The sequence below is a fragment of the Emydura macquarii genome, unplaced genomic scaffold (genome assembly GCF_026122565.2).
Source record: "Emydura macquarii macquarii isolate MOO-44397 ecotype Brisbane River unplaced genomic scaffold, CSIRO-AGI_Emac_v2 contig_1790, whole genome shotgun sequence".
In the NCBI taxonomy this organism is placed as follows: Eukaryota; Metazoa; Chordata; order Testudines; family Chelidae; genus Emydura; species Emydura macquarii.
In genome coordinates, this window is record NW_027131927.1 from 15,219,160 (window position 1) to 15,232,714 (window position 13,555).

The 13,555-nt window shown below is 43.2% G+C and overlaps 1 protein-coding gene across 1 annotated transcript in view; it reads right to left on the reverse strand.

Moving 5' to 3' along the window:
• The window catches only part of TEX15 (testis expressed 15, meiosis and synapsis associated), a 72,913-nt gene that overhangs the window by 44,862 nt on the left and 14,496 nt on the right, over positions 1–13,555 (reverse strand). The window contains exons 4-5 of the mRNA XM_067557359.1: positions 12,416–12,562; positions 4,975–5,137 (exon numbers count right to left, since the gene is read on the reverse strand). Of these exons, the coding sequence (XP_067413460.1) occupies positions 4,975–5,137; positions 12,416–12,562 (310 nt within the window). The remainder of the gene's footprint in view (positions 1–4,974; positions 5,138–12,415; positions 12,563–13,555) is intronic.

Here is a 13,555-nt window from a genome sequence, read left to right on the forward strand (position 1 = left end):
TCCCACCAGTCTGTGCTTGTTTCCCTGCACCAGAAACGGCACTCCACGGAATGCAGATGATTCGTTACAGCCCGCAGCAATCGGGAATTGTTCTGCTCGATGGCTTGTAGCAGGGCAGCCTCGGTGGCATCGCTGTTGTGTGCACTTCGGCTTCTTGCTCTACTTTGAAAATACTTAATGATAAGCCGCGATGTATTTGTAACGCTCACAATAATAGTGCAGAGTTGAGCTGGCTCCATGTCTCTGCAGCAATGGAGAGAGCGGGGAGTAAAAAAACGGCGCAAAAATACTTTTCCTGTTTGTTTGGGGGGAGGGGGGGGGAGAGAAGGAAGGGGGAAGCAGCGTTGCATCATGAGACAATGACACTTGTCCCAAGAGCCACCGCAGCTAGTTGCACTGTGGGATACCTACCCGTATTGCACTGCTTTGCAATTCGAATTAAGAGTGCTCAGTGTAAATGCAGGAGACCTGCGCAAACAGCCTAGTGTATACACGCTGCTGCAACTTCTAAAAATCGGCTGCTGGAAGTCGACTTAAAGTAAGTCGACTTCACTCGGCAGTGTAGACATGGCTTGAGTAACATGACTCAGCAAAAAGCATTCCAACCCTGCCAAAACACAGAAAGAAACTTTTCTGGTTTGCAAAATGACAGACAGCATTTCTGCTTTTGTATCTATCTACAGCCAAACATTTCTTAATGGGGACAAAGCAAAATTCTTGAGCTGAACAGAGGGGCACTACTAAGGGGGATAAAACTGTTAAGATTGTAAAGTGATCTACCAAATGTGAAAAAGCTTAAAATGAACAATATTAGCACATCAGTGCACACTCAGTGAAGAGATTTTAGAGGAGTAGTTAGTACATCAGCAATTTTAAAATTTAACTTTTTTTTTTCTATAGGTCTGTGAAGGACAGACTAACCAAAGACCAGAGATCACACCCACTCAGCGTGACACTCCAGAAGGTCCTGCTCTGACAGTGTCATGTCCACCATCAGTGGAGAGCACTGGAGAAGGAGTTCCCTACAGAAGTATGGTAGTCCCCAGATCAAATATTTAATAATATTAATAATATTTAATTTAATAATATTTTATAATATTCTTATTTCACATTCCGTAAGGTATAAAATAAAAATATTAAAAATTTAAAAGAATACAGCTGGCTCAATTCTCACTTACATCTGTTAAATAGCATTGTAATTCTATTGATTTTAATGGAGTTACTTCTGATTTACACTTATATGTATGTTACAGAGCTAGCGAACAGGAACAACTAACTATAACAGGGCTCAAAAAAGAACTAGATAAGTTCATGGAGGATAGGTCCATCAGTCGTTATTAGCCAGGATAGACACAGATTGCTGTTTGCCAGAACCTGGGAATGGGCAATGGGATGGATCACTGGATGATTACCTGTTCTGTTCATTCCCTCGGAAGCACATGGTATTGTGCATGCTCGGAAGACAGGATACTGGGTTAGATGGACCATTGGTCTCACCCATCATGGCCATTCTTATGTAAGAATCAAACCCTCGCTATTAACCACATACATGTTGACACCTTCATCTGGGAAGGTTGCTTGGGTCTCCAGTACTCTTCCAGAGTCATATGTCAACACCAGAGCACAAAGAGTATCGCTGCAGTCAGTCCCAGAGCACCACAAGACAATGGGAACACATCCTGATTCCTTGTACCCTGCAGTGGCTCTGTGTCAATTGCTAGCTCTAAATCAAGACCCTGAGCTTTAAGGGTTTTTGGAATCTGCCGCTCTCAGGGATCATTTTGCTCTCTCCATGACTATGACCTGGTTGCACTCAACAGGACCAATGGAGTTAATAGCGACAAGATTGATATGTGGAAGCGGTGGCCAGAGACAACTAAGCAGCCAGCCCATTGTGGTGGAACTCCCACCAGATACAGGTTGACAATGGATCTCATCACATTTAGATCATGATGTAAGATTCATCTTTTTGACAGGGTCTTCCCCAATACAAATCCAGGAACAGTTTCCCATGGACAGAAATAAAATTATGAGAAAGAAAGAAAGAAAGAAAGAAAGAAAGAAAGAAAACTAGCTAGCTTCAGGTAATAATAAGTGTACTCCAACAGCTTTTACAAGAAAGAGAAGCAGAATGCAATCCCGTGTACTGCTTGTTCACCTTTGTAATTTTTGTCTGCATTAAGTTACCACTGAGATAGGTGCATTACAGATAGAGATCAGGATGAGCATGCGTTAAAAATCTGTGGTGAGTCTGAATCTAATAATCCTGCAGAAAGAAAATGGGCAAATTTGTGTTAATATGTTGAATGTCTCTCTTACCATTTTAAAAGATCTGAGGATGACCTTTATATACACTAAATATTTTTTCTATATCTTTCAAATCTTTTTTTTTTTTAAATCACAGTGCTTGCAGTCCTGCTTAGGAGAAGTCCTCAATTGTCACCAGTCAATGATCCGTAAACCCAGTTAGGTTCCCCCTCTCCTCATCTCCACATAAATCTATAGCTTAATATCATAGGGGGAAAAGTGCACTTCCATTACAATGGGGGACAAATTCTGGCCTCACATATGCATGCACAACTCCCATCAACTGCAATGGGAGTTGTGTGTAAGTGTTTAATGGTACAATTTGGTTCTTATGTTGTACACTTAAGCAAGTCATTTCCTGACAATAGCAGTCTTGCTCTCTACAATGTTTATCTTTGCCACTACCAAGTACCGTTATATGTCCAGCTCCAACAGCAGATACTGCTTTGGTCAGAGTTTTGGTTAATCTCTTCTATAAAAGAATAAAGGATTCAACATCAAATATCAGTGTCTCAGTACTCCACCCATCCACACCTTGGGTGAACTTCATAAAGAAGCTTGAGTGCAGTGATGCTAAGCACGACCATACCTAACTTTCAGGGACCTAGAAAATCACTGGGATTGGACCTAGGCTCGTATTCGATGACTGGGAACAGATAGGTGCCTCAGAATGGGATCCACAAAGGCCAGCACGCTTAGCGGCTCCTTGGCTAAGACAGCCAGTGGGAGATGCCAATCCTGCCCCACTAGCAGAGATAGGCTCCTAAGTCTGGGCTGCAGGGAGGTGCCTCCCTCTGCTTAGGACTCTCAGCTGAAAACCCTTTCTTGGTGTTAAGTGTCTATGCTGCTGGAGGAGGAGGAGTTCCCTCATTACTTTTAGGTCAGTAGTTAGGGTACTCACCTGAGATGTGGGAGAACCACAGTTCAAGTCCCCTCTCCACCTGAGAAGGGATTTGAACAGGAATCTGCCACCTGAGAAGGGAGTGCTCTTACCCTGGGCTATGGGGTATTCTGATGTGGCACTCCCTCAGGCTCTCCTGTTGAAGCTGTTCACTCTGGATAAAGAGTCAGTGGCACAGGGGGACTGGATCATGGTCTCCCACATGAGTGCACTAACCACCAGGCTACAGAGTCATTCTCACGCTTACAAGATGTCTCTCTGGCTCAGTGTTGAAGCTGAACCACTGTGGATAAATAATGAAAGCAGCACTGGGCGCTCACATGAGAGATGGCAGATCCCTTCTCCCACACATGTGAAGAGGGGAGACTTAAACTGGGAGTCTCCTCCATCCAGGTGAATACCCTAATCACCGGGCTATGATTTATAGGTCATCCTTCTCTTCTCCTGATGTTTTGTGTAAGATTCTCTGTAGGGGCCTCCCGCTCCAGCAGGCCAGGTCTGAGAACACTTACTGGAACAGGCTCCACAGGCGAGTTAGGCGAAGGAACACCTATCTTTCCCTGGTTCATGCATCACTCTGGGCCTTCAGCATCCAGACGCTTGGCCTGGGATGACAGCATGCACACTCAAAGGCAGAAACACAGGCGCTTAGGGAACTTTTGCTGCAAAAATTAAGGTGCCAAGAGAATTTAGGCATCTACCAGAGTTCAGGTAGCTGACTGGAGGCTTTGTGAGTCCCACTGGGGCCTGATTTTGGGATTTAGGCTCCGATATTGGCAGTTATGCACCTAAATCCTTTTGTTAATCTAGCCCTTTGTAGCATCAACTCATGGAAAGGAAAGATACTTTGCTGGTTTCTTTTCTTTCCCCTTTTGATTATTTTCCAGAGCAATTCCAGAGTACAGGGTCTAAGATCCAAGTGAAAGTTAATCATGACTAAGGCAGGATCAGTAAAACAAAAACATTTCAGCAGATAATCATAAAGGAAATCAGCCAAAATACATGACAGGCACAGGAGAATCTCCTAGTGGAAACGTACTTTTGAAAATAATCTTTTTACATTAACCTCCAAATTTCAGAAACAGTTTTCCCCTCTGCTTCCTTCATTCTTTACTGCAAGTGCCATTTCACTTACCTTTAAGATCTTTTACATACTTTGGGTATTTAGCATTAAGTATTTTATGATGCTTCCATTTACTTGAATAGCAACTTGGATTTTTAACTCTTAGAAGTTACCTCTAGCTTCTATCCAAGCTGCTGAAGAATAAGCATCATCATCACTTATAAAGACAATAGATCAATATTTGATATTTGCTCTTACAAAAGCAATAAAAAATAAGTTTACTTATGTGTAGCTAGCGCTCTTAGAATAGATTTCTTCCATCAGTCAACATTTCAAATCTGAAAGCAAAATTTGGGCCTGTCTTGTGCAGAAACAGTGGAATACGAAGGCCCACCACTTCTCCTTAGAATTAGGTAGTTGCCCTGGATAACACATGTAGTAGCATTCTGGGGTCCAAAGGAAAGCACTCTCTACCCCCCTGCATACTTGCTGCCATCAGCAGCTGGTATTAGGAGAAACACACAGTTTTATTTCGAAGTGTTAGCATGGAGTGCTGCAAAGCATAATTTTGACATTAGGGGGCGAGATATCCATTGTAGAAGGAGAACAATGATTGTCTAGAACTTTTTAGCAAATTAGCTCCCCAATGCACTTATCCCTTTTAACATTCTACAATTACTGCATGCAACTAAGTGAATCTTACCAGAATACTTAGGAAATCCTTTAGACAGAAACCTCACAGATGTTATGAGAGGGTCAGACTCCGCCTTTTGACCAACAAATCTTACTGTTACTACTGCATATGGAAGGCATTGCCTAGGCTTATCCACTGGTTTTGAGAGTGTATTGTATTCATAGAAGTAAACCTGTAATTTAAAGAAGAAGACGGTCACAAAATGTAAGTGGTTTGTTTTATCAACAGCTAAATTTGCATGTGGCATTTTATTACAGAACATAAGAACGGCTCTACTGGGATCTGAAGAGAGATTAAATTTAGAATCATGGAATTTAAGGTCAGAAGGACCACCAGATCCTCTAGGCTGACCACCTATATATCACAGGCTACCAACACCACCTAGCACCTGCAAACTAAACCCGACTACCAAACTTAGACCAAAGTATTACAGCCCACAGGATATTAGACTATTATGTGCCACAGGCAGAGATTTGAAGGGATTGAAGTGTACCATAGATTGCAGCCCCTGCAGTAGGAGGGAAACCTCACCCCTCTGATGGTTAGAAACCTTTCAATTTCCAGCCTGAGTTCATGTTGTTGTTCATGGCCAGTTTATATCCATTTGTCCTTGTGCCAACATTGTCCTTCAGCTTAAATAGCTCTTCACCCTCCCCATTTACCCTCCAATCATATCCCCTCCCAGCCTTCTTTTAGCCAGGCTAAACAAGCCAAGCTCTCCCAATCTCCTCTCATAAGATAGGCCCTTACGAAAACATCTTCTTAAGAAGTCCCTAACTACAGGTGTGGCTGCCTGAGCCATCTCCAACACTTGTTACACACATACAACATGACACACGCAGGCAGTCAAAAACGATTATAAAACCTATCATCAGCTTTTCTAAGGCTGCATAATAGAAGGTAGCCAGCAGGTTGAAGAAGAGGGTGAGTGTTCACCAGGAAGACGAGTTGAGAGCTGTTTAAATCAGGTGCAAGAGGGAGATGCTGCATGGGAGAGACAACATGGTCCACGGGGATCAGGCACTGAACTGGGAGTCAGGAAACCTGTGTTCTATTCCTTGCTCTGCCACTGAGCTGCTGGGTGAGCCTGGGCAAGTCACTTCCCGCCTCCGTGTCCTCTTCCATCCCTGGTTTTGTCTATATATCTTGTAAGTGCCTCAGGGCAGGGACTGTGCCTACCACTAGGCACTACTGTATTATAAATATTGAACAACACTATCTATAGAATAACTGGCAGGTGCAAACCCCAAGGAGATCTGGGACAACAGGTGTTTTTTAAAAGAAATATTTAGGATGAAGGGTCCTTTTTTTCTTTATTCTTCCTAACTGAAAGTCTGTGTCTCAGCATATGCTGGCAAATAAAATCTTCACAGAAACTCACCAGGAGATTCTTTCGAAAAAAGCTACCATCTCCCATTATATGCAATAGGACTGGAGGTCACGGGCCACCATTTCCCTACTTGTGCAAGAGAAAGTTTAGACTGCCCAAAACAATGATGGCTACTGCCTCCAACTGTTTCCAATGGCAGTGAAGCTATGCTGCCTTCAGAGAAGATGGAAACCCCTATGTTGTCAGGAGGCAGAGATAAACTGGGATGGCAATGGAATACAAGAGCAGGTGGAGAAGGGGAAGGAGTGTCCTTTTATTATTATTCAATTTAAATTTTTTTTGAGAACACAGTATCATTAATTGTCCATAATGAAAAAGCAACAAAGTCTGTATTGTGAGTAAACTGAACAGTTTTACAGAAGTTGAATATAGCTGAGGGGGAGAAAATGATACTTATGCTTCTTGTTTTCTGTAGATAGTAGCTAACATAGATCTCCACTCTTGGTTTTTTGCTCAGCAATTGAGACTGGTTAACCCCACCCCTTGATTTAAAGTTCTGAGCTAACTCCTGCTCATCCAATGCTAAAGTGTGGCTAGCAACTGATTTAGCCACCTGTTCTTTTTTACCGTGGATTCTTGGAGTCAGAATGTAATCTCATGTACACAGATTAGGCATCAAGAGTCAATCTGCTGACTTCAATGAAGTTACTCTGAATTTACATTGGGGTGAATGAGATTAGATAGCCCCTTAATTCTATCCACAAATTGGAACTGAAAAACTAAATCTGATTTAGTTCACACCTTTCGTTATTTCGGTGCATATCTTTGCATGGGCACACTTATTCTAGATTAAGGGGATCCATACACAGATTTGCACTGAAATAATTAAAGCTGTGAATTAAAATCAATTTAGCTATCTTGGTACTAGTTTACATACAGAGCACTATGTCTTGGAGGCTAGAATTCTCCAGAGGATTGCTATAAAATAGCTATACAGAGTAGCCACAATCTTATTACAGAGGAGTGTAACAGGCAACATCAACTATATAAACAAATTACCTGTTATCATTACCACCATTATTTTATTATTTTTATTACCTTAGCACCTAGGAGTCCTACTCATGGTCCAAGACCCTATTGTGCCAGGTGCTGTACAACACAGAACAAAAAGGACAGTCCCTGCCCCAACGAGCTGACAATCTAAATATAAGACAAGAGACATCAGATGGTTGCAGACTGACGGTGGAGTACAAGAAAATACTTGAGTACTTGGTCAGCATGATGGGCAGACTCAGCAGTGTCTTTCCCGCCCCCTGAAGACAATAATTATAATAGATAGAGCCTCACACTCAAGTTGATGATCTCAACATGAGACAGTAAAGAAACTCCTATTGCTCCAGTTCTAAGTCATTAACATGCCACCCTTCTTGGGGTGGGGGCAGCATACAACTGGTTGCTGGTGAGATTGTGATCATCCCTTGTCTCAACACTCAGTCTCTGTATTCCCAGCAAAAGCAAAGAACTGCCAGAAAAACAAATCCCCCCCTAACTGCAGAGAAAGGAGATAGGCGATTAGGAACCTACTATCAGCCATCGCTCCTGTAAACAAGGAATATGTCCTTTTTACTCTCCAGAGACTGTATATTAAGACACAAGTTTGGTTCCCATAAAACTTCAGGGAAGTCTTTCTAAAACTTCCTAAGGAAAAGAATAAAACTTCTTGTACATAACTGTAACAAATAGCAACAACAATCCAGCCTAACAGGCACAGAATGCAATAGTAATAAACACCTTTTTCTGTTTGTTTGTTTTACATGGATGGGGTAAACTATTATTCAGACAACACACAGAACTAGCTACCCCTGGGAAAAATATAGTGCGTAGAACAGCTGTATCACTCACATCCCAGAAACAGGCTCAGAATCATGGAGAACCAAACTCACATTTATGCCATACTGCTGAGCTACATAATGCTGCTTTGCAAAGAGCATAGAGAGAACTGCCATGTCCCTATGCACCACGCTGGTGATCAAACATGCCTGAACACTCCCTAATAGGTTCAGGATACCTAAGATATAACAATGAGAGAGATCTAGTCAGTCACCTATACCACACAGAGATGGAGATTTACCACCGGGAACTGGTCAGGGCAAGAGCAGCTGCAGCTCAGTGGAATTTACCACCACTGTACCAAGGAGTTTTGTTGGGGGAAAACAGCCTTCGATTTCAGAATTAATAGGGTCCATCACTCTTCTGTGTGGAGTTGTTTAATTTGACCTGTTATATTGGTTTCCAATGAAAATTGTTGAGTGGATGTTCTAAGACTTTTAATCCACCCCCAGTGAAAACCAAGGGACCCTTAACTTGTGGAGAAGGCGTAGCAACAGGATCAGCTGAATTTTTGTCACCGTTTTTGGAAGGATTTACAAATGAGTACCTAAGCCTATTACAGGAGGAGCTAGCGTAGCACAGAAGCACAGAAATGTAGAATTGGAAGGGACTTCAAGTGGTTATCTAATCCAGTCCCCTGTACTGAGGCAGGGCCAAGCATTATCTAGAACATCCCTGACAGGTGTTTGTCCAACCTGTTCTTTAAAAACCTCCAATGACAGAGATTCCACAACCTCCATAGGTAATGTGTTCCAGTGCTTACCTACCCTGACAGGAAGTTTTTCCTAATGTCTAACCTAAATCTCCCTTGCTGCTTTTTAAGCCTATGTAATGAGGCTGTCTAACATTTCCCATTGTAAGAGATCCATCAACTTTAGGGGGACAGCTTTCAGACCCCTACTGTTTGCAGGAGGCCTTTGAAATTTGGCAGGGGGCGCCCTGGAGCTAGAGACATATCTTTTGTTTATCCTGTGTTCGGGTTTGGCGGAAGTATAAAGAGTTGGAAAATCACCATTTCCCTTCTATTACTTGCACTGTTCAGAAAATTGTTGGCAGCCTGACCCAAAGCCAGGCCCATGCTAGTGCAAGAGCAGCAGCATCACCCACCATGACCACACACTGCACTAGGAACCATGCGAGATGCTAGAGCAGAGTGGGGAGGGGGCGGAAAGGAGCCAGGTTCTTTGCAACATACTCCCCACCCCAGACCCAGCACGTGGCCCCAGTAGCCATCCATAACTCTTAATACCCACCCCGTACATACCTCACACAAGAATATTAATGATCAGTGAATTATTAGTTTTCAGACGATACCTCACAAGGCATATTTGTACAAGGATTCTTACCATAACACATAGAGTGGGATGCAGAGGTGTTCTGTGTCACACCCCCCTTTACAAAACTGCGGGAGGGCTAGCTGCTGGCTGGCCCAGAGCAGCGGGTTAGAACCCACTGTTCTCCAACTCCTCAATATGTTTAATTACGTCTGAAATGACCATCCTAAACCCACAGATTAAGGGGCACCTTTCCACCTCCTGTAACATCCATACTTTCCCCAGCGGTTGCTTCACACCCATCTGGGTCACCAGGCCACTAAAGAGTTCTGTCACCCCTGAAGGTGTTTACTCAGCTCTCTTACCACTCAGTCTTCCCCATCCTCAGTGGAGTTATGGCCACCGCTTTCCCAGCTGGGCCAGAGATGCACCACTGGCAGCAGTCTTCCTTGCTGTCACCTCACTGTGCCTGAGTCCCATTGCTCGTCGCAGTTTCAGGGTCACAGCACCGTCTAGAGGTGCCTCAGTTTCCCTTACCCAGAACAGTAAAGATACGTCATCCCCTAAAGCATGAAACCAGACTTCTTACCACCCTGAGTCTGCCCTGCTCCCAGCAGAGCTCTGGCCCACAACTACCCCCAACTGTGCCAGTGTCTCTCTGCACTCAACACTTTTTATGCCACAGAAACTTCCAGTTGTGCCTCAGTTTCCATGCTTACTGTGGGGTTCTGGCCCACAACTTTCCTAGCTGTGCCAGAGTCTTCATTGCATCCAGTAGTTTTTGAACTTCAACACCATCCAGCTGTGCCTCAGTTTCCCCCTGCTGCCTTGATGGTCCTCTCTACTGCTTATCTATACATATAGACCTTCATTATCTTTCCCTGAAGATCTGGCTGATCAGAGTATCAAATACAGTTTCCTTTGTCTAGTGCAGACCTGTTTACCGACTTCCCCAACATGCCTGTTTTAAACACACTTCAGTCATAATTCTAGCATATATCCTTAACTCTTAATATCCAGGGCGTACATACATCACACAAGAATATTAATGATCAGTGAATTGTTAGTTTTCAAATGATACCTCACAATGCATATTTTCTATAAAGATTATTACAAGAGTATGTAACGTGTGAAAACAGGGGTGCTTAGTGTCACAGATGGACAAGCATAAAACTGGCATTTTCTAACTTTTGAATGCTTGACTTTGCAACCAAAATAATATTTTTAATAGTCTTTTGTATGTATTGAACTAAGAATGATACAGTCACTATCTAAAGTAGTGACCCCCTGGAGGACTGCACGCTATGTCTAAGATTTCCAAAGGGCTCCATTTGAAATTTTTTAGGGGTCCACAAATGAAATAAAGTTGAAAACCACTGATCTAAGCCTGAAGCTGAGCTGAAGTCACTGCCATCAGCAATCAAGCATTCATTGTTAGGAACTTGAGCTTGCAGGCATCAAATGGCACAAAAGAAGGTTTCTTCAGCTTTGCAAAAAACACATCAATATTCAAGCGGTTGCCATTTTTTCCCCAACCTTCCAAAATAAATGGAAAACATCAGTGAAAAAACACAAAACCAATCACAAAGGTTTTATGAAACAAATCACAGAATCCATACTGCGTGATTCACTTTGTAAAGTATATTTACTCCTCAAACACGAAGAGGCTCACGTTATCCAATGGAAAAGCAGACCATTCTGTAAGCAAAACACAACAGTGTGATGGTACACTCACCTCCTGAACAGAGACTGGGTGCGAACACACCCTTCAATTAACATCACTGCCAGGATCCCACCTAAGACAATGAAGGCTGTGATACCCACTCAGGAGTTTGGACTGAGTGGGTGGAGGGGATCTGCTGAGTATTGTGTGTGTGAGAAAGAGAGGGCGAGAAGGGAGGGAGGGAGATCACACAGAAAAGAGGGAGGCAGAGTTTGCAGAAAGCAAGAAAGTCAGGCAATAGCCTGTGAGCATGTGTCTGTTGGCTAAACAGGGCAGGGGGGCTGTAAGCTAAGGCTATGTCTACACTGCCAGCGAAATTCGGCAGCAGTGGATGGGAAATACACAAGCTACTCCACGAAATGCCCTTCCATTGACACAGCATTACTCTTTTTGCGGGGGTGGATTAATGGCGTCGACTTCTGGATCGATTGAGCGGGTCTCCACTGTTGCTCAATCGACCCCGCAGAATCGATCCAGCAGCACCAACAGTGCTGCCATCAACATAGACATAGGCTAAGAAACTGCTCCTTTTGTTCTTGCTTCCTCCTCTGTTAGGAGAAGCAGGTCTTTGAACATTCCTTATAAATAAACAGGATTGCTGCAAAGAAAATACCTGACTCCATCATCAATTTCTGTTTCAACTGGAACATTCCCAGGGCCCTCAACTTTGACTAGCAATATCTTACCCAAACAGAGACATGTCGAGCCAGGTCTTAGTTCAGCCCCTTGCCTGCCCACTTTGCACCATTCAAGGAAATTCCTGACATTTCAGATTGTGATGAAAGAGGAAGAGTGAGACCCCTGCGGGGCTGGCACACTGAAGGGGTTCCTCCTAGAATTGCAAGCTGGGGGCAAAGCACAGATCCTGTGGAGCCATGACACAGATCACCACAATTTTTTTTATACAATGATTTATTTATGTAATCTAACGCTTCAGACCATTGTTAAGAATCTGGAGGCCACACTCACTGGTATGTTCCAGCTACGTTGCACTGCTCTAGTGACATAAAGCAGCTGTCAACCCAGCTTAACCATCCAGTTAAGCTGATTTTACAATTACTTTGAGTCACTGGCATGGCACAAAGCAGACAGAGTAGCAGTGAATCCAGCCCGAGGTCTCCAAGCATTTTATTCTCATATTGTGCTTCCAGGATGGGAACAAAGAAAGATGATTTATACAATTCTATTTAGATCATGTGTAAGCAAATCAAGTGAAATAAAAGATCAACATACCGATGAGCCAATGGCCTGCAGATCAACTGGATCCTTAAGTGTAGGAGCAATTCTAGACATATGGCAATCAAAGTTTGGTGTAGGATCCAGAGCAACTTTCTTTTTACCCAGAGCAGGCTGGATTTTTTTTACTTTTCCAAAGAGAACCTGCTCAAATAAAGCAAAAGATTTCAACAAGGATGTGCCAAACCAATCTGTTATAGTTTAGGTTAAAGCAAACGTACAATGCCAGACTCCAGTGGAAGCAGGAAAATTAGGAACACAGCAAAAGTGAACTGCTTCTAAGAAATAACAAATAACTATCTAAGGAAATAGAAGTATTAAAAAAAGAAAATAATTGTTAAGGTTTCTATTGTCAACATAGCTAGATGCTTAGGAATGGTTCTACCTGAACACCTATTCTTATTTTAAATGATCTCCATAACCTCTTCTGTTTACACACTTTGTGGAATGCACAAAATAAAAAGGGATGTATCGCTCACAGCGCATCAGTTGCCAAGTAATGTAGTTTAAAGTGGCAAATGACTCACAAGCACCACAAAGCAATTGGCTTGAAATAGTTTTCACCAGGGTAAAATCTTCAAAAGTGCTTATGTGACCTAGGAGCCAAAGTCTTGTTTTCAGAAGAAACTTAGACATTTTAGGAGCCTAACTCCCACTAGAAGTCAATGCGGCTCCTCGGTAACTTTTGAAAATAGGACTTAGGCTCTGTGACTGCATGCTGACAGCCAGCAGCTGACCTAGCACTCTGGTCACTTAGACACCAATTCCCCCAGAGAAGCCCTGATTAAGGAGCAGAAGACTATTAGCTAATCAGACTGTGCACTGATGAGCTAAGGAGCTAATTATCCCATATTATCCCATCAGATAAGAAGATAGTTAAAAAAGTACAAGGATGTGCAAGGGAAGGAGAGAAAACTAGCAGAGCCAGGTCTCTGGCTGGTGAGATTGTTTCCTCTTCCTCTCCCTGCAGAACAATCTGAGGTTGGAAGGACGCCACAGGTAGACGTGCTGCATGGGGATCGTGACAGCAGCTGAGGGCAAAAGGACGCCACAAGTGAAAGAGCTGCACAGGGACTATGGCAGAGGGAAATTGCAGGCACCAGTGCTGCACGGGGACTGTGGCGGTGGCAGAAGGAC